This window comes from Aquila chrysaetos, chromosome Z (genome assembly GCF_900496995.4).
Source record: "Aquila chrysaetos chrysaetos chromosome Z, bAquChr1.4, whole genome shotgun sequence".
NCBI classification, from domain to species: domain Eukaryota; kingdom Metazoa; phylum Chordata; class Aves; order Accipitriformes; family Accipitridae; genus Aquila; species Aquila chrysaetos.
Genome location: NC_044030.1, coordinates 51,751,998 through 51,778,572, shown reverse-complemented (window position 1 = coordinate 51,778,572; position 26,575 = coordinate 51,751,998). Strand labels below are relative to the sequence as shown.

The following is a 26,575-nucleotide window of genomic DNA, read 5'->3' as shown; positions in this document are numbered from 1 at the left end:
AAAATCTTATTTTAATACCTCTTCCATAACCTGAGTGATTGTAAGCAATGCTGTATGGGTGTCTTCCAAGTTCTTTCCTAATCTTTTCTACAACTTTAAAGGATAGCAAGATGGCTGGCTCATTCTGAGAATGGCTATCTTGGTTTTCTTGCAGTGGTGGCCAGCAGTTCTGTTCCACTTTCCTCCAAAGTAAGAAGCAATATTAATAAAAGTGTCTGATAGCATTGAACTTGACAGAAATTTAGTAGCCTTTTGGTCATTTCTCTGCTAGATAGAAACTCTCTATCAAACCTTCACCCCAGCTGTAGCGTAAAAGATGATGTAAAGCATGTTCCTCATGCCTGAACTACATTTCTGGATAATAATCCTAAAGAATAGTTCTATGATCCAGTTCCAATTTCTCTCACACCTGTAGGAGTTGACAAATATGTGAAATAAAGACTGAATGGAATGTGGATCCTGGCATGTAGGGGTGCAACAGATTAATTTTAAAAGTTTTTTCCTAGGTGCTATAAACAAATATTATGAGACTTTTATTCTAAGATGTTATTTAAGATAATAAATCAACCACAGTCAGAGGGCTTTCTGTTCACAAAAATAAAAACCTGGGGACCACCTATTAACTTGGATCCAAAATTCCATCTACAGATACTTTCCTTTTTATGATGAACACCCAAGAATATGCAAGGAACAGACTGACTTCTATGTCAGTAACTAACTTAGAAATTAATGGTGTTGAACTAGCTCTCTAGAACTGACTTCACCCAGACAAACAGCGGTCACTACATAAATGAGGCCAACAGAGAAGGTGAACAGCATGTCCTTGTGAATCTAGTCCAAAGAAAGGCAGGATCCTGAAAAGAGAAAAATCTATGTGACAGCTTCACTAGGAGTGTAAAAGCCAATCCTACGTTTCTGGCCACCTTCCTGTATTTGCTGTTAGGATAGCATGAATCAAAAAAATGAGGAAGCAGTGGTCATTCCAGGCAGAAGAACGCCATGGTTTTGACTTCTGTTTTAGGAACTGTAAGAGCTCAAACAAAATATTCATGTAGCTGGCAAGGTAAAAGACAGTCCTGGAATATTAAGGTGTATCAGCTTTTCTGGCATAGATTCCATTTGATTTCCTGTGGTGTTTTGTTGGTCACACTGTCCTGTTCTCCTTAGACATATGGTATTATGCAACTTTAATTCCATTTCTGTCAATGCATCAGATGAGACCAAGGTTTTTTATGGCAGCGTAACTGATCAAAGCTGTCTTTCTTACTGAAGCCCTAATTTACAAAAAGGCATGAGAGTAGCATTTTACTCTCCAAACTTCTGTTTCATAAAGGTAGGATCCTTGACTGGACTGCTTTTGGAAAAAGACCAGTGGAATGTTCAGGTTTAGAGAAGACAGGAAGACTTATATGCATATAAGTCCATAGTTGTTAGGCCCATATAACTGATGAAAAACATAGAATTTGTCAGTTTTTTCCAGTACAAGAATGTAATCTCTTCCTGCTAGTGTCTGGACTCCATTCATCATGCCCTATTTATCCAAGACTGCAGATTTCTTCTCTAAGAACACAGTAGTTGTTCATTGATATGCCTATAAATATAACTAGTTTAATTGCTTATCCACAACAGAAGCATCTTTCAGATGGAGATGTGCCAAATAGTGGTCCATGAACTATTTTTTAGGGCTTGCATTGGAGATATAAAAAGGAGAGATACAAACATAACAGTTTGAGTTATCATCAATTATTTTTAAAGACATGATGCTTATCAAGTAGCAGAAAATGAATTTCTACACCAGTAGAGCGTCAATTCTATTAACTACTCTTTTTTTTTTTCTCTTGTAATAGAGACAAAGAATTGATTATTAGTCATATGAAATCTGTGGAAGCCACTCTTCATAAGGTAAGAATTTGAAGTGTTCCCTCTGCATTTGTATTTCCAAACACATTGAGGTTTTACCACCACTTATTTTCAGGGAAGGAGGGGAGTAGAAGTCTCCTTAGAGTTTAAGTTTCCACCTTCAGCTTCTTTCATCTCCAAAACCTATTCATATTTAGTGAAATAAAATACAGTTTTGTAGTACACAGACTTCTTATTTTTAATATAAAACTTATTACAAAATTCACCTTCCTTCCCTCAGTCTCTGAGCACTATTTCTGGTTACCAAGTGAAGACTATTGATCATCCCAACAATTCATAATTGCTGCTGAGTTAACTCTCTCTGTTGAGTAAGGTGGAGGTCATCTGGTGAGGTCACATGGTGGTGGCCATAAGCCATTTGGCTTTGTGTATGCTACTTTGATACATGATAAATAAAATAAGGAAAAGACCGTAAGTATTAACCTGTAATCAAAAACTTTCGTGATTTTTTTTTAAAAACTTTTTAAAATTGAGTAATCATTTTAAGTTGTCTCTTCGACTTGTAATATTTTGCCTTGGTATAGTATTCTTAGAAGGTTCAACAAAGCTGTATATATTAATTATTTGGGAGAAAGAACTGTTCTTAACTGTAGCTCTAGTGGCTGATTGTCTTTATAACTGTTTTTAGTGCAGAGCAACACAGAGCAAAAGAAGTGTTTTTATTACCTTGGAGTGTTCATTTCTCTTATTACATCTTGAATTCCCAGCAACATGGGAATCTATTCCTTATTTTAGTTTCTGTGTCCACCAAAACTGCTGTTAATTTAATGTTCAGATACCTCTTCCAAGTTTCTCTTTCCTTTAACGTTGTGCTGGTTTTGGCTGGGATAGAGTTAATTTTCTTCGTAGTAGCTAGTATAGGGCTATGTTTTGGATTTGTGCTGAAAACAGTGTTGATAACGCCAAGAACTTTTTGTTATTGCTGAGCAGTGCTTACACAGAGTCAAGGCCTTTTCTGCTTATCACCCCACCCCACCAGCGAGCAGGCTGGGGGTGCGCAAGAAGTTGGGAGGGGACACAGCTGGGACAGCTGACCCCAGCTGACCAAAGGGATATTCCACACCATATGATGTCAAGCTCAGCATATAAAGTTGGGGGAAGGAGAAAGAAGGGGGGGACGTTTGGAGTTACAGCGTTTGTCTTCCGAAGTCACCATTACGCATGATGGGAGTCCTGCTTTCCTGGAGACGGCTGAACACCTGCCTGCCGATGGGAAGTGGTGAATGAATTCCTTGTTTTGCTTTGCTTGCGTGTGTGGCTTTTGCTTTACCTATTAAACTGTCTTTATCTCAACCCACGAGTTTTCTTACTTTTACTCTTCCAAATCTCTTCCCCATCCCATGGCGGGGAGTGAGAGAGCGGCTGCATGGTGCTTAGTTGCCAGCTGGGGTTAAATCATGACAAACGTTCATAAAAAGTGACAGTACCTAAACCGTGTGTTTTAGCTGCAGCAGACTCTGCTGATAGGTAATGTCTTCCTTTGTGTCCCCATCTTCTTCACACTGGCTTCTTTTAAGCTTGGGAAATCTATGTAATGCAGAAAGTGCTGTATTTTTACAGTAACACGTACGTGTAATGTGCTTAACCTTGAGAATTTATTGTTCTGGATTGCAAGTTTACATTTTGATTCAGAAAGCAGTGCTGTATATGCATAAGGATTTAAATGTTTGGGGGAAGGTTATAGGGAAGGTCACATGCTTAGTACTGATTTTCCTGATGGAATGAATGAATCTAGAAAGTGCCATCTTTGAGAATTTTAGTTACCACATATGCTTCTTAGTTCATCATGTACATACTTGTTAGGCCCAAATAGCTTATTAATGAGTAGAAGAGTAATTTATCCTTTCTGGTTTGTCAACCTAAGGAATGAGGAAAACATAAGAATTAGAAATGTCAGGATGCTCCTTTCAGCAGGAACTAAAAAGAACTGATTGTAAATCATTCATAATTTGACATATCATTTCTCCTAGAAGAACAAAAGGAAATTATTGATCTTTGTTTGGGAAATATCGGAAATGTAAACCTTACATTATAATGGTAGTTAATTATCTAACATTAATGAACATGGCTTATGCGTAAACTATCAAGTTTACACTGTTGTTCTTAAAGGTTTTCTCACACAGTAAAAAATCAGAACATGATGAAGTAGATGAAATACTAGTAAAGGAACCACAAGCCTGTCTTTACCCCCATAGAAATTCTGGGAACTGCTTTTGTTTTCAAAAAAGGAATCAAAAGAAAATGGATAAAGTTCAGAATCATCTGGAGTTGAACAAGTATTACTCTTAGCTGCAGATATATTTATGGGAGTTTGAAATTGAACATTGTGTTATTTCTACGTTGATGTATTCATGAGCAAATATCCACAAAATTCCACTGCATCGCTTGCAGGATCTGTGTTATCAATGCATAATGCTAAATTTTTGCCTATAGAGCTCAGAGGGATTTTACAGACATCCTTAGTAATCTTAGACTCAGGATAAGATGGTATGCACTGATGTCCATTAAAGCGACCTCATTCTTCTCTGTACTGTATCACTACAAGAATTCCAGAAGGCAGCAATGTAAGTACTAGATCATCTGCCTTTGGGTATACTTGGGTGTAATATTCAGCAAACAAAGCAAGAAGGAGCGGAGCTGAGGGAGACAATCTCTATGCATGTTCCTAATACAACTACAGACAAGGGCTCATTTACAACACTGGCTGCTCCCCCTCTGACTGGGTGGAAAATCTAGTATCATACATTTGGCTTTGTCAACAAGTGCTTGGGGATGCGCTTGTGCCCCAAATCATTCTTTTAAGACCATTTCAGACCCACCTTTTCAAATAATCGTGAATATTTATGAAGCATAAATGTTGAAGAACTTGAGCATATGCTATGCTGAGAGAGAAAATACTTTTTGCAGCTAGTTCCATATCCTTCATAACCTGCAAGATATTCTTCAGAAGGCTATTTTTCATGTTATACTGGGTCTTGTCATGTTAGCTATTTTCATCTGACTCCTGGAGCGGGATCATTGCACAAGAGTTCCTGATACCGGTAAAATAAGAGATATTTCTTGGTTTTATACTGTCTAAATATTGAAGACAAATATCAAAGTGCAAAGTGAATGTTTTACCAAATTTAAAAAAAAACCACCAAGGGCAAACAAAGGACCTCAAGAAGATTTTTGTTTGGTTCAGTTTTATTCTTACAATATTAAAGATGACCAAAAGGTAATAGCTGAATTTTTTAAAAATCTAGGTTTGGAAAACAGATGCATTTTTCTTTTTCTTCCCTAGAATCTATTGGATAGCCTTAACTGAAAAAGCTAGCGGAGTAGAACAGGTTTAAGCATTGGCTACTTGGAGAACTTGTGTCCATGACTTGACTGATTCCTTTAAAAAAAAAAAAAAAAAAAAAGCCCAATGTAAGATGTAAAATGGTGACAGAAATAAATTAATTTTTGCTGGAATAGTTCTTAGAAGAAATTCCATCTGCTTGAAGTTCAAACATAAAGAGTTTTCTTAAAAAGTCTTTGCATCAAGAGAAAAAGCATTTAAGTAAATGTCTTATTTTAAAACCCATCAGCAGTCCTTTTTTAATGTATGAAAAATAAATTATTTCTTGAAACACTTTCATCTCAAAAATATGTTATTTTAGTTATAAATACACCCTTGTTATACTTGTTGATAAACTGTATTTCATTATTAATTTCTTTTGTACTTCTTAATATCAAGTTTGCATAAACAGAGACATTAAATCTGTTCATTTATACACCTAGATTTTTTTAACATGTAGTTAATGACTTACTAGTTACAGTAATCCCATCGGTGTAAGAAATTATTTTACGCTCTCTTTGCTAAAATCTTCAGCCTTACCTTTGTATTGCTTCTCAGTTTGAGTGCTTGTGGTGGGTTAGCCTTGGCCAGCAGCCAGATGCCCACCCAGCTGCTCTCTCACTCCCCCTCAATGGGATAGAGGGACAAAATAGGATGAGAAAGCTTGTGCACTGAGATATAGATGGGGAGATTGTGTACTAGTTACTGTCACAGGTAAAACAGAGTTGATTTGGGGAAAATTATTTTTATTTATTAAAATAGATTTGGTTAGTGAGAAACAAAGACAAAAAATTACCATCCTCCTGCCTTTTAGGCTCAGCTTCACTCCTGACTCCTCTGCTCATGCCCCGAGGTGCGGGGGCAGATGAGGGGCAGGGGATTGCAGTCAGTCCGTAACAGCTCCTCTCTGCCGCTCCTTCCTCCTCACGCTGTTTCCCTGCTCCAGTGTGGGCGCTCCATGTGGGCTGCAGTCCTTCAAGAATATCTGCTCCAGCGTGGGTCCTCCACGGACTTCAGTTCCTTCAGGAATCATCCACCTGCTCCAGTGTGGGGTCCTCCATGGGCTGCAGTGTGGACACGTGCTCCAGCATGGTCCTCTCCGTGGGCTGCAGGGACATACCTCACCCAGTGCCCAAGCGCTTCCCCCACCCGCCCACCCCCCGCTTCTTCTGTGACTTTGGTGTTCGCAGGGTTGTTTCTCACTCTTTTTCTTCCCTCTTCCTCTGCCTGTGTGGTGGGCTTTGCCCTTTCTTAAAAACATTTTCACAGAGGGGCCACCAGCCTGCCTGCGGGGCTCAGCTGTGCCCTGCGGTGGGTGGGCTGGAGCCGGCTGGAACCGGCCGTGCCCTGCCTGGGGCAGCCCCGGCCTCTCCTCTCAGAGGCCGCCCCGCAGCCCCCGCTGCCACCGCCTGGGCGCTGCAGCTGGTACGGGGCTGCAGCTGCCTCAGCCTCCCTAAATCCCTGTCCTCTGAACTCTGCCTGTGCAAAACGCCGCCACGGGAAGTCATCCCAGTGAGTCAGCCTGTGCAGAGACAGAAAACTGTTTCTGTTTCCCCGTGTATTCTTAACTGTTAAAGTCTTGACAAGCTTTATGAGCTGGCAGAGTTTTCAGCGTGTCCCAGCCCTGGCTGCGTAGGATTTGGCAATTTTAACAGGTTAATAAAATACTTTGTCTTCACAAGCTTAGGCTGTTACCCACTACCCTGTGGCGCTGACGAGCTGTGATGATGAGTCAGTAAAAACAAAAAAAACCCAAACTCCCTAAAAAAATCTTTTTCCCAATACTGGTTAGCAAACCACTTATTCTGACATTTCAGGACAGCTCAGGGGTCAAAGCACCTATCCAGTGTGCTCCTTTCCTTTTGGCACTTGGTCAAAAAAATTCTTCTTCATCCACTTCTGCAATGCACTTCATTTCTGCTGATGGAAGGGTTCATATGCCAGCTGGCAGAACAGCTTCCATGCAGACCCGTCAGCGGTTGTGCCTTGAAATCCTTCCACCATTATGTTTCATTGCCTCACTGCTGCTCCCCTTCCACCCCTGTTGTCTTCTCCAAAATGTCCCTAAACTGGCTATGCATGAGATTTGGGCCCCACAGTTCTATCAGCTGAAAAAAATCTGAACGCTATGATCCATCCTCTTATATACTTGTAAAATACAAAGACAGAATTATCTTCATGATATTTATGATAATGATGTTTTTGATACAGGACAAAGACAGTTGGAGATGGGGTGGGACCATTGAAGACTTGAGAATGAGTAACGTCATAGCATTAAATTGCTATTTCTGCTATGGTCCGTAGCAGTAAAATGCACTTCCTTATGATGGTTGTTTCATGGCCTGTAAGAAATTTATTTACAATGGGTTTAAGTCCATATACAAGTGACTACATCAGTAAGCACACACTCAGTGTTAAGTAGCATTAATTGTTAGTTTCAGCAAGAAATGGCAAATTGATCAGGCCTTGAAAAAACAGAACAGTTATGAAGTTTAATTTAGCTGCCAAAATCAGATTTCAATACTTTTAGGTGTACTGATCAGCCACATTTCTCTGAGTTAACTGGGATCTGTAGTCTATCATATTATTTAGTTATCTCAATAATGATTTAAAAGCTCTTGTTTTAGTGATCTCGACTTGAAAATTTTTCCCTAGTCTAATGTAACTCCCCGAGGTGGTTCTTCTGTATGTTTAGACACATTAACAGAGTGAAGCCTGCTTGTGTGTGTGTGCTCAGAATCTGTTCATCTCTGTGGTCCTTGGTTGTTCTAAACCAGTCCTATCGCAAGCCTGTTGAAACAGTGGGTATGTGTACATGCAATAAAATCACAGAAAATCCAGTTAGAATATTGAAATTCTAAATGACTGTTGTAAGAAGTTTACAGTAGGAAACAAGCTATTCGCTGTGATAAAAAAAAAAAGGCAATAAAAAGATTACTTTTTCTTCTTCTCTATCTCAAATTGGCACCTCTTCATTTCAATGTTTTATGAATGACTTTTGTTTCCCCCTCCGGTAATCTGACTTTCTTGATCCTTGTTCCTAAAGATCAGTTGTGCAGGACATACAGGTGTTAGCACAGCTGGCTTGCTGATGACAACTCTGTCCATATAGCTGTCTAGTGTGTCATCACTCATACTGTTCAGTGTCATTCTGACCTAGCCAAGCTAAAAATGGTACTCCAGCTCAAGAGGGATTTAAAAACCTTGACAAACTAAAGATAAGACATTGCCGAATGTCATAGCCATGTACTTAACTGTTTTCAGTTTAGATATATCTAAATAACTAATTTTAGGGTGCATTTATCTTCTTTGTCTTTTGGGTTTTTTGGGGTTTTGTTTTTGTTTTTGGTTTTTGTTTTTGTTTTTTTTTTAAAGCCTGAATACTTTTGTGCAGTTTGCCTTCAGTAAGGAAAAATCCTTGTTTGGAGAATTGTGGAATTACTGAATACATTAACTTATTTTCTTCAGACATAGGTTCATTTTCAACCCAAGGTCACTGAAATCCATTCATAGGGGATGTATTATAGCGCACATCCTGCAACTGCAGCAAAGCTTAGGTGCAGTGGTCAATGCTGCAAAAAACAACTCTGGATAAAATTAACATCTTATTCAACAGAGTGTGTAGTGTGTGTGTGTAGTAATATGAGAAAGCATGAATTAAACTTACAGGTAAGCCTGGGATGGTATTCTACTCAGAAAATTAATTTCCAGAATCTTGACTAGTCTTTGAGAAAAAAAAAGAAGAAAAAGCCAAGCATACCCAAAACATCAGTTTTATGAGATAGATGTCTCCTTACACAAATGCTGTTATGCAGTAATTAGTGTTCAAAAGAACATTCAAAAGAACATTCAAAACAACCTATGAAATGGCTTGTATTGTAATTAAATACAGATTTGCATGGCAGTAATCAAAAAGGATAGTGACTAAATCTGTATGCTGATATAGAAATTTTTAGTAGATTTGCAATTAAGTGAAATATTTGGTATACCTAATTACACTTGTTTATGGCAACCTACAGCAGGGTATGTGGAAATGCTACTTAAAACATCCACTATCAACACAAGTCAGACCTTTGGGTTTGAGGATGTATGCCTTCTTTTAATGAAAAAGTATGCAACAATCTGCTGGCCTTTAATAGATTACTTAAACCTAACTGTGATGGCTGTATAACAACTATCCATTTAACTGTATCATGTAGCTCTTTTTCCCTTTCCCTCCTATGAGGCAGTATTTTGTCTAAGCAAGGTAAGCTGTGATTTGGTGTAGTTTGGTTTCGCCTTCAGGGGGATGGGGTGAGGTTGGGGGGGCAGGGGGAGCGCAGGAAGAGTTTGAGGGGGTTTTTTTGCAGTTCAGTTGACTGGTTTGGTTCCCAACATCATTCCTTACCTGTTTTGCTCTCTAATTCTGGCTATAATTTTCTAGTTCTCAGGTGTTTGATTTAAAGTGCCTTCAGTTTAAACAATGTAATCTTGTCACAGGCAGTCTCTCTACTTCTGGAGTGATCCTTGACTGCTGAAGCATCTTGATGGAAAATATTGTCTCTGTGATTATAGGCTCTGATTCAGTAAGATCAATATGTGTTTTTTGAGTGGTGTCCTCATTTTCAGGGCAGACTCAGACTCTGGTGTTTATGAGCAACTATTAACAGATTGTCTCTTGGATCTGACGGGGTGCTGTGATATATAGTTCTTTGGGTCACATATGCCAAATCCTTCAGCAAATCTTATGGGGTCTGTATTCCCTTAAAGGTCTAATACTTCAGGTGTGATCTTCTAGAGAGCCTGTACTCAGGAATGACAGTATATGGATTATATCTTTAGAAAGATCATCTGGATTGGCAACTTACGTGAAGAACTACTGTAATCAACACTATTCAGTACTATTGTTGGTGCAAACTCCTTCATGTATATTTACTTGTATTTTTTAGTATAGACTAAGAGAACATCAACAATTCATAACTAAACATTAAAAAATTAGGAAGTGTTCATGAAGGTTTAATTCTGTCCACCATTGTGTATACTTTTTTTGTTATTCTCCTTAGTTCTGTGATCATTTGTGCCACTGTAACAAAGACTTGCCCATTCAAATGAGTTACTATATAACTTATTTCTGTTAAAGTGCTTCTTATCAAAGAAGGCAAAGGACCACGTGCAGTAGATGTGCATGTCCTTGATTTGTGCAGTACGGCCTCCATTCTACATGCTGCCCTGGAGGTATGGACATTATGCAGCTAAATCAGCCACATATTTACAAGACTGCGGTTAAGACTAAGATGCGGTTTGCATTCAAACTGCCTCCTTCTATTTTAAAAAGTTCTAAAAACATTTTTGTTAATTATATGTCACATGCAGAACACATAATGGTGTAGTAGAAACCATTTGCTTGCACTCTTTTAGAATGATTTGCATAACATATTTGTAGCTTCTGTTATCTCAGCAATATGGTCATCTCAAAGTCAAGCAGACTAAATCATTGTTTGCCATTAACTTATCACCAAATCACTGCATCATTGTGGTTTTTGTTCCACTGTTTAAATTGCAGATGATATGCTATTAAAAATAGTAGTAGGAAATGAAAGTAAAATAAGCCCAAAGTCTTTTACTTTCCAGGTGCTATTTTTTGTGTAGAACTGGTGAACTTTGAACTTATAAAAGGTTCTCCTGTATAGCTTACATAGTGAAGTTTATATCCATAAATAATCTTATTTACTTTTCACCATAAGAAATCATTGAATTAGGCCCAAAATAAGCAACTAAAATCTCAGGTTTGTTGTACCAGTCAGACAGTAACCAGGCAAAGAGCAAAGAGTTATGGAGGGGTAAGCACATCTTAATACCATTTACAACTTGCTACCATTTAGTACCATGTCTCTGTTGGCGTAACTGGACATACCAGCTCAAACTTGCAGAGAGAAAACAAACAAGTGAGCACAGAAGTGGACTGTAAATAAAATTATCTCTGATCAGCTGAGAATTTTTAACATCATTTTTGGACATGTGGAATTAGCCCATCAAATTCTACACCTTGGTTCAGTCAATAACGTAACTTCAGTTTATTATTCAGTTTCAGCTTTGATCTGAATTCATCAGTACTTTATTGATTTTAAATTGAGTAGCTATAGAGTTGTCTTCTGTGTTGCTCTCTTAATTAATTAAAAAGTTAAACACTGTCATAAGTCACTGTGCTCCTTTGTTTTAAAATGTTTTGAGTGTTGTAGTAGAGTTGTGTGGATCTGTTTGTGATTTTGCCTGTTGTCAGCCAGTATTTATGTAAGGCTAAACTGAAAAATCTAATGATCATACGTAGCAGCCCACTGTCGCAGTACTTACTCTGCTCCATATAAAATCACTCTTGCAATTTTTCACGGTCTCAGCCAAAATTATGCTTACCGAAATCAGAAATAGCCAAAATCTTCACTAGCATTGGCTATAGATACATCTATTTATTTTTTCTCTCTATTAATTTCTGAGTATAGGGAAGTGGAACTGGTTTCAGACATTTTAAATCATTGCAGTAAGCCTCATTAGCTGATTAGGTTTTTTTGATTATAGCATTAGGTCTCTAGCCTAAGGAGACCTCTCAGGTAGAATAGTCTTCCTTTAGATTTCATGTCGAGAAAAAAAAAAGTGTCATCAAATACAAAAAAGCTCTGAAACTTGTATCATAAAGCTTAACTGCATAGGATGGTTTTCCTCTCTGTCAAGCTGCCAAAAAAAAAAAAAAAAAAGTTTTTTTAAATTAAAATTACCAGTTTTACCTTTGCCTGATATTTCTGTAATGTAAATGTATGAGTACTGTGCTTACTTCCTTAGAAGATGAGGAAATAATCACCGTCTCCAAACTCCTATCATTGTCTTTCTGGATCTGAAAAAGCAAATAGCCAGGAAGTGATGAAATTAGTTCTTAACCAAGATTTCATATAGGCACGGCCTATTTAGCATGATTCCATGCAGGCATGGCCATTATAGCTTTCCATTCCTCAAATAGGTAGTCAGCTTGAAGACTGGTTTCACTTTTAGTGAAAAAATGTAATTATATTTGTATAGTATATGCCCAGTCTTTTGTTCTTATAATTTTTCCCAAATCCCTGTGAGTATTTTTCAAAGGAAAACTCTAGCTTCTTTTTCTGTTTCTCAGTATGCATGTTGATAATGAGATTCACTCTTTACGATCTAAGTATTTACAAACACAAAAAGTTTTGGGTTTGTTTTTTTAGTTGTGAATTTTCATATTAAATATACTCTTTAAGGAGCTAATATGTACTTTTCTGGTGCAGTGGTATTAATGGCATATGTTTACCACAATTCAGCCATTTTAAAAAATGGCTTTTATATTTTATTGTTCAGTGAGTGTCAGGCCCCAATACTGAAATGGAGAGTTTGAAACTAATAGGGTTAAAAGGACTTCCACTGTCTGTATTGTGTGTGTATTATACCTACATTGCTTATACATTGTTTTTTTCCCCCTGGTATTAGCAATCTGCTTTTGTACTTTGACATAGGGATTTCCCTTGTGAATTTTGTCACAGAAAAAAGAGAATCATCAATATCGCAGTTAAACTTGACTTTCAAAGCTAATAGTATCTCATTTGGGGACTGAAATTTAATAAATTTTCTTTGATTCTGGGTGAGTTTTTAAACATCAAACAATGAATTGGCCAGGGTGCAGTAAAATATTTAGATCTATTGACTATGGTTCAGAAGGGTAGAAGGCAAAACACTGGTGGTTTGATGTTGATAAATTCTTAGTACCTTAATCCACATTAATGTTTTCTTTTATCTGTGTGCATATTGGCAGCAAAGACACTGAAAAGTTGGGGTATATAAGCTATAAAAATGTAAATCAAGTGTATGTATGTGTGTGTATGTGTGTATATATATATATATATGTATATTTAAAGTAATGCATTTTGTTATATTCAGCAAGGTTAACATCTGACCGGAATTACACATGCTGACAGAACACTCAGGAGAGTATGTTTGTTCCACAGGACTGTATATCCTGAACCTAGTGCACTATGTGTGCAAAAAACGTGTAGAGGACCTTTCCTGTTATAAAAATTGCATCATAGTGCATATGTTTGGCAGCCACAGGTATTGACAGGAATTCTTTAGGTCAACTTGGGAAATGTAGGGCTCCCTATTCCCACAGAACAGAGCAACAAATAAAATAAAATCTTTTCTTCTTTGTATCAGTAGATTTACACGTGCATACTTCTTTCAGTCAGAGCAGATTTCAAAGGCTGTGCTATTATTTGAAATATGTTCACTCATGATCAACATTTTACAAAAATTAATTTTGTAAGTGGTTACAAAAAAGTAATCTGGGATTTAAAATGAATGGACAGGTTTTAATTCATGTTTGGTGAGTTCTTTTGGGCAAAGGAGGCTCTAAGAAAAACTGAAATTTATTTTAAAGAGTATTTAGTAAATGGTTTATCTATTGATTTATATGTATTTAGTATATATTTAGCATATGTTTTAGTATCAGATGTTCATTATTGTTAAAGACAGTAAATTATTTTTGCAGTACTACCTATTGTTACTCAACAGACACAGTCTATGCCAAATGAATGTATTTCATCTATTCATTTGTAGTAACATATATTTGTATGTGTGACTATCCATCTGTATTAGAATCTAACCTGACTACTGGGACCTCGTGGAGGTGGACATGATAATTTTTGTATTAAATAGAATGAAAAATGGGTGTGCAGCAGCACATGGTATCTGAATGTAAGTGATGTGTCCATGGAAGTTCTGTGTTAAATACATGTAATTTCACAGCCATGCTGATAGGCTAATTACATGTTGTAATATGTGGAAAAATGTTGCATTTTAAATAATGATAACAATATTTGTCTCGTGTGCAACACTAGTAAGTCTGCCTGTGTTTAAAGACAAAAGCGTTAATCACTTTACATTGCTGAGAGTTTTACCTATGCGTTTGTAACCACTCCGAAGGCACGCGAGTTTTTAAATTAAAACTAGTTTCTCGCTTAGTCAGCAGGTGGCACTGTGACACCAACGGCCTTTGGTGATGGTTGTGGCCGTATGTAGAAATGGCATTGCTACTGCTTGGGGGTTTTGTTTCATCCTTTCTTTTCAGACTGCCTGCAAAACTAACTAAATATCAAACTGTCTGAATTTTGTGCAAATTGTAGCATTTCCCACTCCAACTTGGCATAGTTAGAAACTGTATAAAAGTCGATTAATACCAATTAGTGCATTATTTCTTACAGTGAGTCCACAATAAGAAATCTTGTAGAAGGTTTGGGGTTTTTTTCTCCTTCTGTTAATTGCAGAGCTACAGGTTGGTTTATTTTGCTTTGTTTGAGGATTATTCATTTTAATCTGGGGTTTAACTGAATTAATATTAAATGAACCTTATTGTGGAGGACTGATATGATCTCCCTACAGTAGACAGAACTCTCATGCCAGCTTCTTGTTTGTATGATCACATGAACTTTTTAATTTCATAGCAGATGTTTGTTTGAGTCAGAAGTACAATTACTATTATTTTTCTTATGAGGTTTTTACAGAGGACAGACCTGTGAAATGTATATACCAGGTGGGCTTGTGAGCCCTTAGTGTCTCTTCTTTCCTTCTCATTTCAGACCAGGGGAAGATGCTTTTTCTTCTTAACATTCTCTCCCAGCACTCTGAATTAGAGATTTATTTGCAACGAAAAATCAATTAGTCCTAAATTTATTCATGGATTTCAGGTCCAGCGATCAATGCAAGTCCACTCAGTGGGCTCAAGGGGACCCAGTTCATCCCAGTTAATGTGTCTGAAGGGGAATTACCATTGATGCTGTTTTTTTCCCTTTAGGTCAGAGATCAGACCTTGCTGTCACGGACTGCGGCAACCAGGAATGACTTCACCCTGCAGCTACCCAAACTGCACCTAGAGACCTTTGCAGTGGAAAGGCTGAAGGGCAGGCCAGAGGTTGTAGCATTTCAGGTTAGAGTCTAAAATAATCCTGTTTCTTTTTTTCCTTTTTTGCATCTGAGATAGAACAAGAAGCTAGACTGCTCTCAATGTGTGGAGAACAAAAAGCTTCAAAACTATTGCAGTCAAGAGTTGAAAAAGAAATAATTTCCATATATACTCTTTAATACAATATTTCAGAGATGATGTGAACTTTTAATTTTGCAGTTACAATGTTAAATAACTGACGGGAATATGACCATGAAAAAATGCAAATGTTATATTTGAAAATTAATATCACTCTATCCCACCCTTCCTTTCCTTCCCCCCCCCCCTAATTTAAGCAAGACAAATAAAATAGGAAAAAAAAAAAAAAGAGGATTTTTATGCTGCTTCTTGGTCAGTATCAGATTTTTCCATATTACGGTTTTAGAAGTAATAGTTATTTTTGAGCATTCCTAATTTAAAAGAAACTGCTATTTGGAATACTTAAATATAGAAGCTATTTGTTTGTGTAGGTTTAAAGACTTGTATGTTTCAAAATACTATTTTCATTAGGAGGAAACAATGGGGAAAAAAGAAAAATGAACTGAAAATGTACATATTTTGAGCTCTGAAAACGGATTCTGTGCAGTGCCTCCTTTTGTTTTTAAGTTTGTTACATCTTTTTGTACACAAACTGCCCCTTAGTCTTTATAGCTGTGCAGGATGACTTCATTCTCATGATACATTATTGCTAAAGGCAGAACATTTTGTTTTCGCAATGAGGGAACGAAAGGCAGAGTGAGTACATACACTTTCATTGTGCTCTTCTGTGTTAATCAGAGAGAGGAAAGCTAGTCATGTAAAGCGTAAGGAAGACAGACAATACAAGTATTGCATAATGTGTATACATTTCTGTAGTAATCCTTTTTAATTTATTGTAGATTTTCTGTTCTAGATGCAGTATATAGTTGCAGGAACAGGGTCACAAAACCAAACATTCAAGAAAGGCAGATTCTAAGCTGGACGTTTCTCACTGTGGCCCTCTTGCATGCATGCGATTCAACATGATAAAGATTTAAATTATGTGTGTATTATTGTGTTTCCATAATAAAGTAGTAATGTGTAACACCTTGAGATTCCCATGAACTTTAATTAACACAGCTGTATGTCTATAGCAGAGGGTAGAGTTGCAATTGTTTTCCCAGTACAGTGATGATCACTTTTAAGGCTGTGCAAAAGGTTCCACAGGTGGCATGTTTTCAAAGACGCTGTCACGGAAATCACCAGCTTTTAAATACTGCTCTTCTAAATTGGTGGCCCATTCAGTGATAGCTGCCAGTTTTTTTGTCCCATCCCAACTCCCATTCTTTTTTACCCTAAGAACGATTGTTGAATCATTTGCAAGACAGCCTATTCCTTCTTTCTTTCTAAGAAGATGAAGAGAAACAGAAGTATAACAAGTTGCATTTCATATTTGTACAGAGTGCTTGTGGTATAACTAACACATAGCAATGTATGTGCTGGGTAGCTTACTGGTGGTGCAGTATTGTAAACATACTTTTTTTTCACCTGACAGCTCCAGTTACACGTGGTTACTTTGTACATACACAAACAGCATCAGTGATTCACAGTCCATCTCAGTGTGCAGTTCCTTTTTGCCTTTCCCTTCCCCTCTCCTCTCCTCGCCTCTAGTTATATAGTGCCTGTTTGATAACTTTCTTAGTACATTACAGAAATTTTATTATAAAATTTCCCTTTATAGCTGGGAGTCAGCTAATTGATTTTAATTTCACTGTATGTGAAACTATATTAAGGACAATCCTGCAAACTTGAATGAGGTAAGCAGTTAGTAATCACTTTATGGACACTTCTTATTAAAACCAGTGGCACTGTTTGCATGCCTGGTCTCCATAACCACTACTACTACATGTATTTTGTAGTTACTCTGTGACAAGTACATTTCAGTTGAAGGCCTTATTATCTGCAACTGTTAGACATAAGGAGGTTTTTTCTAAGTCTGAATGTATTGATATTTGATGGTTTCTTTTAAAAAATTGCATAAAAATTCAGATCCTAAATTAGACAGTATTATAGGGATGAAGCACTGGCTATCAGAAGTGTTGAGTACTCACAGAAGATTGCATTATTTTATTTATATTATTCATGCATCCAGTTCATAGTAGGTGGCTGGAATCAGTAATTAATAATAATTTTATATCCATTGGTTCAGCATGTATCACTTTTTCATCATATGAGAGGAAGAAAAAAGCTAGTATATTTGTATGTGTGTACACATCTGCATGGGTTATCTGTCTTCCAAATTTTTCAGAAAGCAAGTGGCTCTAAAAGGTGTTTTGAATGAAATCTGCTATCCTTAATTTACCTGATGGGCTCAGCGGCGTTAGGGGTCTATATTCCTTGTCTTTGGGAATATGGGAAGTCTTGGAATTTTTAAATTGCTGTTATGTCTATATGAATGTTTCTTGGGAAAAACATGCTTTCTTTATAGGATACAAATGCAAAGAAGATTGGCATAATGAACCTAAGTTGCTTGACTGTGAAGTAAGCTATCAGAGTTTTGCTTTTTTGTGGCATGCTTAGTTAATTATCGTGTAAAACCAGAAGGTTGTTTTTTCTAGTAAATGGATCCAACGTTCCAAATACTATGAATGCTTACAGGGCTGAACAAACAAACACACAAATAAAACCTCTCTCATTCCCAAATGAAGTAATTGTTAAGCTGTACAAGAAGTGGTGTGCATCTTTTAAAAAAATGTGTTGTACACTCTGGTGATAGACCTTTAGATAATGAAATGAAATATTTGGGACACAAAGTTCTATGTATCTTCTCCAAAGCCTGCACTTAATGTAATGGCTCTTAAATTACAAGATTATGTAATAGATTGAAATGTAAGTTATTCAACAAGAATGTCCTTGCTCTGAATGACTTCTAAAGCCCCATGCAAGTAGTGAAAATATGACTTAATTTGTAGGCATTTGTTAAATTCTTGGAGATTGTAACAAGAATTACTACAATAGTTTGAAAATGTCACTTGAGATGGATAAGTAATGAAAAAAGTGCAGTATCTTGAAAAGTAAAATGATGTGGTTGCTATAGCTTTGAAACACATTCACCTGCTATTTAATTGCTGTGAAGGATGTTATGTCACAAAGTTGTGGTTTGTTACTTAGTTAAGTTTGAAAGTGGAAAATACAGTATTATTTTCAAGCACCTGAAAAACACATGAGAACAGGATTCAAGGTGTGCTGTTCTGGCCGTGCCTGAATGTTCCTACTGAAGACAAAAAATGGAACTGTATGTGAAGCCTCCAATAAATACAGGATATAGGGTGAAAAGGAGCATCTGAAATAACATGGGATTCCTAATTCTAGTAGTCTTGCTTGGCAGATGACTATTTAAGTTAACCAGTAAAGGTTATCAACTCTTCATAAAATACAAAACTGAGTTGTGCTACACCTTTAGGAAGAGGATAATGTTCTCTTAACTCTGTCTTCTGAAAGAGGTTATTGGCTCACAGAAAAAGTGGTCATTCAGAAGATTCCTTCTGAATTGTCTCCAGTACTTTTACATCAAGTATGTAATTAATACTCATGGCAAGCAATTTGATCTAAAAACCAATGCATAAAGTCCCCCAATAAATCAGATAAGGTTTAAACGTTCATGTATAAAAAATTAAGCATTGGTATACTCTCACAATAAATTTTCTTCTATTTGGAGGTGTAGAAGGGTAAGAACTGGTATGAAAGAAACTTCTTGAAGCAAATTTAGGTACCTCAGACTAGCTTTGCAATAGCAATAGGATCTGTAATGTATACTTCGTGTATAAGTGCTTGATTCCCGAACAGGGAAAGACTAACAACATACAAATCAGTGGCTTTGCCTTGCATACCTAGGTTATGCTCTGTATCTACTGTTGCAGGTTGGTTTTACAGGAGGTACAGGAGCTGTTTAAACATAGCAGAGGAGCACTGACTTTATGGACAAAGTCCCAGGTGTTCTTATACACAGAAGTAACAGATTTATTCAGGCAGTGTCAGTGAAAAAAAGTGGCAACAAGAAACTAGCTGTGGTTGTCAGAATCACATCCACTCTGTGTCTGAAAGACATGCATACGGCTGTGTGATCAGCCAGCCACTGATGTTCACACGTAGTAGCTGCCTGGAGATGTACAGTTAGGGAAAGAGTAACCATTTTCTGTGTCATGGGAACTACCTTGACCTCTGTCTTCAAAGTCTCCATTTGCATATTTTATTAATTGGCCCTATTTTTGACTTTTGGTCAGTATTTGGCATGGTGGGCCTTTTCCTCCTCTAGTATCTGGTTGGTAAAGGGTGTGATGTTACATCTGGATGTTGGTTTGGAAGAGAACTGATATTCACAGATGAACTTGTGTTGCTGTTTTACAGGATTTATATGAATTAGGGAATCCAAATGGGCAAGTTTTGTGAGTGACTTTAATGAGGATGTGCATATTTAATGCATTTATGTAGTGTATGAAAAAGCAGGTGTGAGGATGAGACTATAGGCAGGCTTCTGCTGTAAAAGGGGTACACATACATGTATCTGTCAGTATTTATAGGGCTTAAGAGAATGCATTTCTTTGTGTGCTGCCCTTCACCTGAGATGTAAGATTGACCTGACTGTTGGAAATCCCTTGCATATTAAGAAAATTTTAGTTTGTTATAACCAGGGACTTGAGTAGGTAAACCTATATTTTTCATTACTAAGCTCTTCCTTAATTTTGAAAGGTACTATACACTTGTGGTGTGCTTTTTCTCCTCCAGGTGGGTTTCAGATGGGTAAGTTTTCACTTTGTCTCATCTGTCCGTGTCTGTCTCCCTCTCTTTTTGTCTCTCTGTGCGCCACACAGAGAACTTCTCGTTCTCTGCTGCACGTTGTCTCTCCCTGTGTCCTGCGTGCACACTCTGCACTGCATGTGTACTCTCTGCCGCACGCTTGCTTGCTGCTGTGTGCACACTGCTGCATGAGCACGCATTCACTGCTGCTCTTGCGCTCTCTCTCCCTGCCGTGCCTGCTCTCTCCGCTGTACGCTTGTGCTTTCTCGGTTCATCTCTGCCTGCCACTCTGCCTTGTTCTCTCTCTCTCAGTCTCTGCCCCTCTCTCCTGCTCCCTGTGCCTGTCCTTCCCGCTCCGGTCTGTCTCGCTTGCTCTGTCTCTCTCTCTCTGTCTTTCCGTCCCCACTGCCCCTCTGCTTCTGCCCCTCTTCCTCTCTCTCTGCCTCTCCCTCTCCCCCCACCCCGCCTTGTGCTCCCTCGGTCCTGCTTTTCCTCTGTCTCTGTCTTCAGCACGTGTGCATCTGTTCATGCAGGTTTAGGAAGTCCACATGGGATTTATGTGTACTTCTTTGTGTTTCTCAGGTGTTTTGAGGTAATTTGAAATGAAAAGTGCAGTTATAGCATAAAGGCTTATAGTGGTAATAGTAATACAGTCAAGTACTGACATATCTTCAGTGTTACCATATAATGATTATAAATTTTTGAAGGAGTAGGTTCTTACCATTTATTTTATGTAAATTATGTATTCATGTATGATTTAGTCATGCATTATCTGATTGTGTTGTAGGTCCACTTTTTCTAATTAATTGGGCAAACATATATGTAGTTTAAAGTGTTAGAAGCTTCTTAATTTGTGTTTATTTTCACTTGTTCATTAATTTTAGATTTATGCTTGATAGATTGGAAGGTAAAAGATATGCATAATTCTGCTGATAATTTTTCTCAAAATAATAAACACTTCGTCATTCCTGTGTTTACTTGTCAATAACAATGTTCTTATCAAATTGAGGAAGCAAGTGATTTCAAAGGTAACATTATAATTCTGTCATCAGATTTTATCCTCTGCATAGGGCAAGTCTCTCAAACATAAATCACTTCTGGTATGAGGACTTAATGGGATGAACTAGTAGTGGAGTAGCTGCTTGAAAACTCAATTATTAGTATTTCAAATCTTGTACTTCTGTTTTGGAGCCTTTTGCTTTATTTTTTTAATGGCATGGCTGTTAAAAGAACATATAATTGTGGTTTTTTTCTCTTAATACTTCAGAAAGGAGAAACCTTTTTAAGAGGGTCTTAGTAGTGCATTTTATATATATACATGCACCCAACATGCACACACTTCTAGTGTTTTATTTTTACTTCCACCATTTCACCCACAAAGGAACTATCCATTTCATTACAGAGGCCAGAATACTGCCTTCTCTGGAACTGTACTGCTGCTTCTTGTTGGGTAAAACTGGGTCTCCGGGAGTTCAGCAGCTGCTATCAACAGCACCTGGGCTGCCCTCCCCCTCTTTTCTTCTCCTCTCCAAAAGGACTGATTTCCTAGCTAGTGTCGAAATGTGCTGCTTCCGGACTGACCACGATCCTGCCTTCCAACATACCTTTTAAAGACAGAAGCGATTATTAATCTAACGATACTTTGCACTTGCACCTTGAGTTGAAATACTCATAAATAAGTAAGTGTTTTAAACTCATTAGAGAGGGATGATACCTCTCGCAACCCTGACCTTTTGCAAACTTAAATTTGTGAAAAATAAAGTTGGTGCAGGGCTTGAGAAACAATAATTAACAACTAAGTAAAATCTGAATAACCAGATTGAAGAGATGTAACATGAAGAACTTTAATTTAATCTTCTTGAATGTGTTCAGCTGGTATCTGGAGTCATATCTCCAGATTGGTTGTATCATGATGATAAATATTTAAAGACATTTTAGCATAATTTAACTATAATTCCCTTAAAACATAACATTAATGTGTGTTAGCAAAACACAATTTAAAACATAAAAAGTGAGGCATCCTCAAAATGCCAGTGATACTGAAAATTTGCCTTGTGTAATTTGAATTTCACACCCTTTCTCCTTGCTGCAGGTTAACTGTGTTCCCAACTTCCTCTCCTTCTCACAGCATTTCTTTTAGCAGTCTTTTCCTCCCTGTCCTCTATGGGCTTTTTATTGCTCTCTCTCTTTTCCTCATTTCCCCCCTCCTTATCATTAGCCTCTTTCCCTTGCTTTCTCAGTCACCCTTTCACTTTTTTATTTCTTCCCTTGCCTTTCTTCATTCTAATAAATGAAGAGAGACTATGTGAAGAACCCTTCTCAGAAGGCTTTGTAGTTAGCTGGTACACTGATTGCACCCTAACCCTGTTAAGTCTTTGGCACTGTGGGACCATAAATATCAAAGTCAGTATCTGTAATCACCAATTAATCAATTACTGAAAGCTGTCTCTTTATGCCTTTGAAACTACTAACTCTTGTGTAGCCTCTTTCATACGCATTGTTAGTTTTGTAAAAACTTTTCAGTTAAGATCTGCTGCTGATTATCTTGAATGCTGAAGTTAGTATATAATCATTTAACCTTTCAGTAACCTTTCTTAATGGAAAATTTTTTTTCTTGACCCTGTCAAGCAATCATGTAACTATCTGCCTTTGTTCACTTAGACTTTTTCATACATTTATAACTGTTACATGTGGGTAATCTCTTATAAATTACCTCTGCTGATACAGAGGGAAGCTCTATAAGAACTGTGTAAAATATGATCTTAATTCACTAAATTTATTTATTTAGTTTTGCTTCTGCTTGTAATCCTGGGATGGGTTTTTCTTCCAGCTGGTTACCAGGTTGCTGTATCTTATAGCATAAGGACCCAACAAGAAGCATCTTTATTGACTTCTAGTCACTATTCTTTCATGAGAAAAATTACTCTAGAGACATGGTGATCTCAATATGTGCCCAAAGCTGCTTCAGTGAATAAGGGCAGACTCCTAAAAGCTGTAACTACAAAAATAAAGCATTGTTCAATAACAGAAAATAACAAATACTGTTTTCGCAGCACCTTGTTTGTTAGGCACTTTTTCTTACTTCAGAAATCCTATCATTCAGAACTGCATTGGATTATCTGTGTGCAGTATCTTCAGAAAAGGAGTAATTTTACCAGATAACCACTGCATAGCTTGGATGTGACTGTATTGTTTGATATTGTCTGCAGTGTGTACTGTTGTAACACAGATAAACCCATTCAGAAGCATAGCTGTTAAACTGTTGATAGTCATGTGGGTTACAAAATGAATTCATGAAATGAATACCATGAAAGATTAGGAATTGTCTGGAGTCTTACTTCTTTTGTACTGGTTCTTTAATTTCGAAAACAAAGAAGAAATGCTGAGCAAGTGAGTCTGAGCAATAGGATTTAATAAGGCAATAGACTTTATTACACAATTATCTTAGTACCAGAAAGAGAACCAAACTATTTTCTATTCTTAATTACAACTAAACTAAAAAAAGAAACTTCTTCAAATGCTGAATCTTTTGTTTAGTCTTTTTTCACTTAACTGCTTAGTATTCCATTATTATAAAACATACGTCTATCTGTTATTCTTATTGATAGCTTACAGAGCAAGAAAAAATTATTAAATAATGCAGTATATTAGTGCAAGAATTTTGTAATGGAATCAAGGGAGATATTTCTGCCCAGATACCGCATTTGGTAGGCCTTGTAGTTAAAGACCTGGAAGAGGAAGGGTTATCTACAACTTGAGTGAGTTTATTATGGCTTAGTGATTTGCTGATTGATTTCATTTGCTGTCAGTTAAGGCTCTCTTAATGTCAGCTTTCTTTGCATAATGCCTTGAAATAAAGACTGATGAAGTTTTTCAGATTGATGCCGCTTACATAAACTGACCCTGATTTGCCCTTCTGCATGACAATGTGAGTGACAGCAGTTAGACAAAAATATAGCAATGAATATGCAACTTAAGGATTAAGAAAAAACACAGTAAACCTTTCAGAATATAAAACTAGGCATAAAAAAACAGGCTGTTCTGTTAATTCCACAGTTGTCCTATACTGAAGAACTAGACCAGGATAGTATCCCAGCTGGTATACCATTGAAGTGAAATTCAAAGAGGACAAGTTTTGAAAGGATTAAGAGTTAACCTGTTTTTTACCAAATTCTACCAATTTGCCACTAACTAATTTGGGGTTTGGGGTTTTTTGGGGGTGGGATTGTAAACTGTGGCTCATAAATTCACATATGTTGTTAACCTGGGGATTTTCTTTTTTACATTGTTATCTTGCAGGAATCATAATGAACTACTTTGAAGCTGTTGTCTTGATTTTTCAGTTACTGAACTGATTGATGGTCTAGTGATAGGTGCACTAGAATCCTAAGGTCACAAGTTCCAACACTTATATGGGACTGTGAAAAGCATAAATTCTTAGGATTGATAAGGTCTATTGCTGTAGGTGTTCCAGGACAAATATGCTTGAAATAGGACACTCATTTTTAAGGAATACTTGTCCACTGCAGTACCCAATTTCATTATAGTCTTCTTTAACTCTCCCTTCATTATGGTCTTTTCCCTCATTATGGTCTCTTCCCATTAGAAGCAAAAAAGGAATTAGGGGGTGGGGAGAAAATGGAGAGCGCTGGAGGGTGCTAAAGTAATGGAAAACAGGGGAACGTGGAACTGTTTTGTAAACCTGAATAATAGGGATACACAGCCTGCATGTTGGCAAGCATACCTGCAAAGGATTGAGTCTTTCATGGCTTTTAGAAGGATAATATCCATGGAAAGACCACCATTTGTTTATCCTGCTGGACTCTTGATAGAACTTAGATTCCTTTGGATTGCTTCCACATCATGACTTCATTGACAAAAGTGCAGTTCTAAAGTAAAGATCAGGAGGAAACAGCCACCCATTCTATCTGTGGGACAAACTTGCAATGCCCATTTAATGCCTGAAGACTATATTTTAGTTCTCGCTTCTCTCTGTTCAGAGGCAGATTGTGTGTTCTTCTCCAGTACCAGAAGCCATTTGTAGGTCTCCCTCTTCCTGATAGTATCATAATTGACAAATACTAAAGGGAGAGGTTAGAGAGCAAAGCATCATGCCGTTGCTACTGCGTATAGTGCCAGATGTTATCTCCATCCAGTTTCCCATTCTTAAAGGAGTAACTTTTTTTATAGATTACTTTAATATTGCACAAGCTAAAGACTAAAAATTGAAGTTTAAATTCTGAAGTTTTTACAAATGCTTGCAAAGATCACAGGACTGAGTTCTGAGCAGCAAATCTCCTACGTGTCAAAATGTGATGTTTGTCTGTACCTTGGCAAAGGTCACTATCCTAGATGCTTGATTTGTACTGCATTTATTCCATATGAGACTTGCTGCAAACTTTACTCCTTTGGGAAATAGACTGTGGGACTGAGTAAACATTTAATGCCTAGAGGGCACATAGAATAGCAGTAAATCTGTTTGTCCCTGCTTAAAAACAGGTTGGACAGGGGACAGTAAAAAAAAGAAAAGAGTATAAGAAACAGGGCTAAAATGTCTCCAGAATTTCTCACAGCCTCCACCATTTTAGTTCAAGGACCTCCTGAAACAAAATTCATATTTTTGTATTCAACAGCCATTTATTGTCCCATTGCTTTTTGAACCCACATAAAGTTAAGCATTCACATGACTTGTGGAAAGGGCTTTTTCAGCTTAACTACATGCTTTCTGAAAAACTATTTTCTATGTTTGTTTTGAAAATGGTTTCTGCTACTTCATTTAATGTTAATATGTTAATATTAATACATATTCTTAGTTTACCTTCTTTATAGTAGTCATGCTTTGGCATTGTCTGTGAAAATCATCTCTCATTCTCTGCCATTCCATTGGTAGTTGTTTCTTTTCAGGTTACTTTCCTCATTTCTGAACTACAAGAAGGTGAAAAACAGTAGAAATCATCTATAGTTTCTAGATTTGGTAAGCTCTGGAAGCGATTTTTCTGTGTTACCAACATCCATACACACAATTGCTCATAAATGACCTAACTGCAAGTAGTGGTCGAGCTCTGAAAAATGGATAAGGAAGTAGTAACTGATTAACATTAGACGTAGTTTGGAAAATGCTGTCTTCTACGGTGTTTATAAGTTAGGATAGCCTGGGATGCTTGGACAAGAACCAGATGCTTTTGTTGATCCACCATTAAGGTCACCACTCAAGCACATAATGTTGCTGTGCCTGCAGTCATTACCAAATCCAGTAAAAAAGAAAGACTAAAAAGGGCTTTTTCAATCTAATTAGGATACCCTATGATATGGTGTATTTTATTTCTGATCCTATTGTTGAAGAATACTTTATGCTGTCCAGGCAAACTCATCTCACCAGTGCCTATCCTCCTTAGTTTTCTCCTTTCAGTGTTGCTATAAGCATCCAGTTTTATAAACAGAATTCAGAAAGTTACTTTATCTCTTATGCTTCTAAGGAATTGGATCTAATTGTTGACTGTTGGCTAGACAGGGGAATAGACCATAACAGCCTGTTCCTTACTTGCCAGGTTCCCAACCTAATAATTCAAACCCTATTCTGCAATCTGATGATAAGTTTC

The 26,575-nt window shown here is 37.2% G+C and overlaps 1 protein-coding gene across 6 annotated transcripts in view; it reads left to right on the top strand.

Moving 5' to 3' along the window:
* CCDC171 (coiled-coil domain containing 171) overlaps nt 1-26,575 on the top strand; it is a 153,273-nt gene that overhangs the window by 95,528 nt on the left and 31,170 nt on the right. For 3 of the 6 annotated variants that reach the window (XM_030004382.1, XM_030004383.1, XM_030004379.2), the window contains exons 22-24: nt 1,848-1,902; nt 15,075-15,206; nt 19,965-19,979. In XM_030004382.1, coding sequence (XP_029860242.1) covers nt 1,848-1,902; nt 15,075-15,206; nt 19,965-19,979 — 202 coding nt within the window. Of the gene's footprint in view, nt 1-1,847; nt 1,903-15,074; nt 15,207-16,920; nt 16,951-19,964; nt 19,980-26,575 lie in introns of those variants that run through there. The other 3 variants (XM_030004378.2, XM_030004380.2, XM_041121011.1) reach the window with 2 other exon arrangements.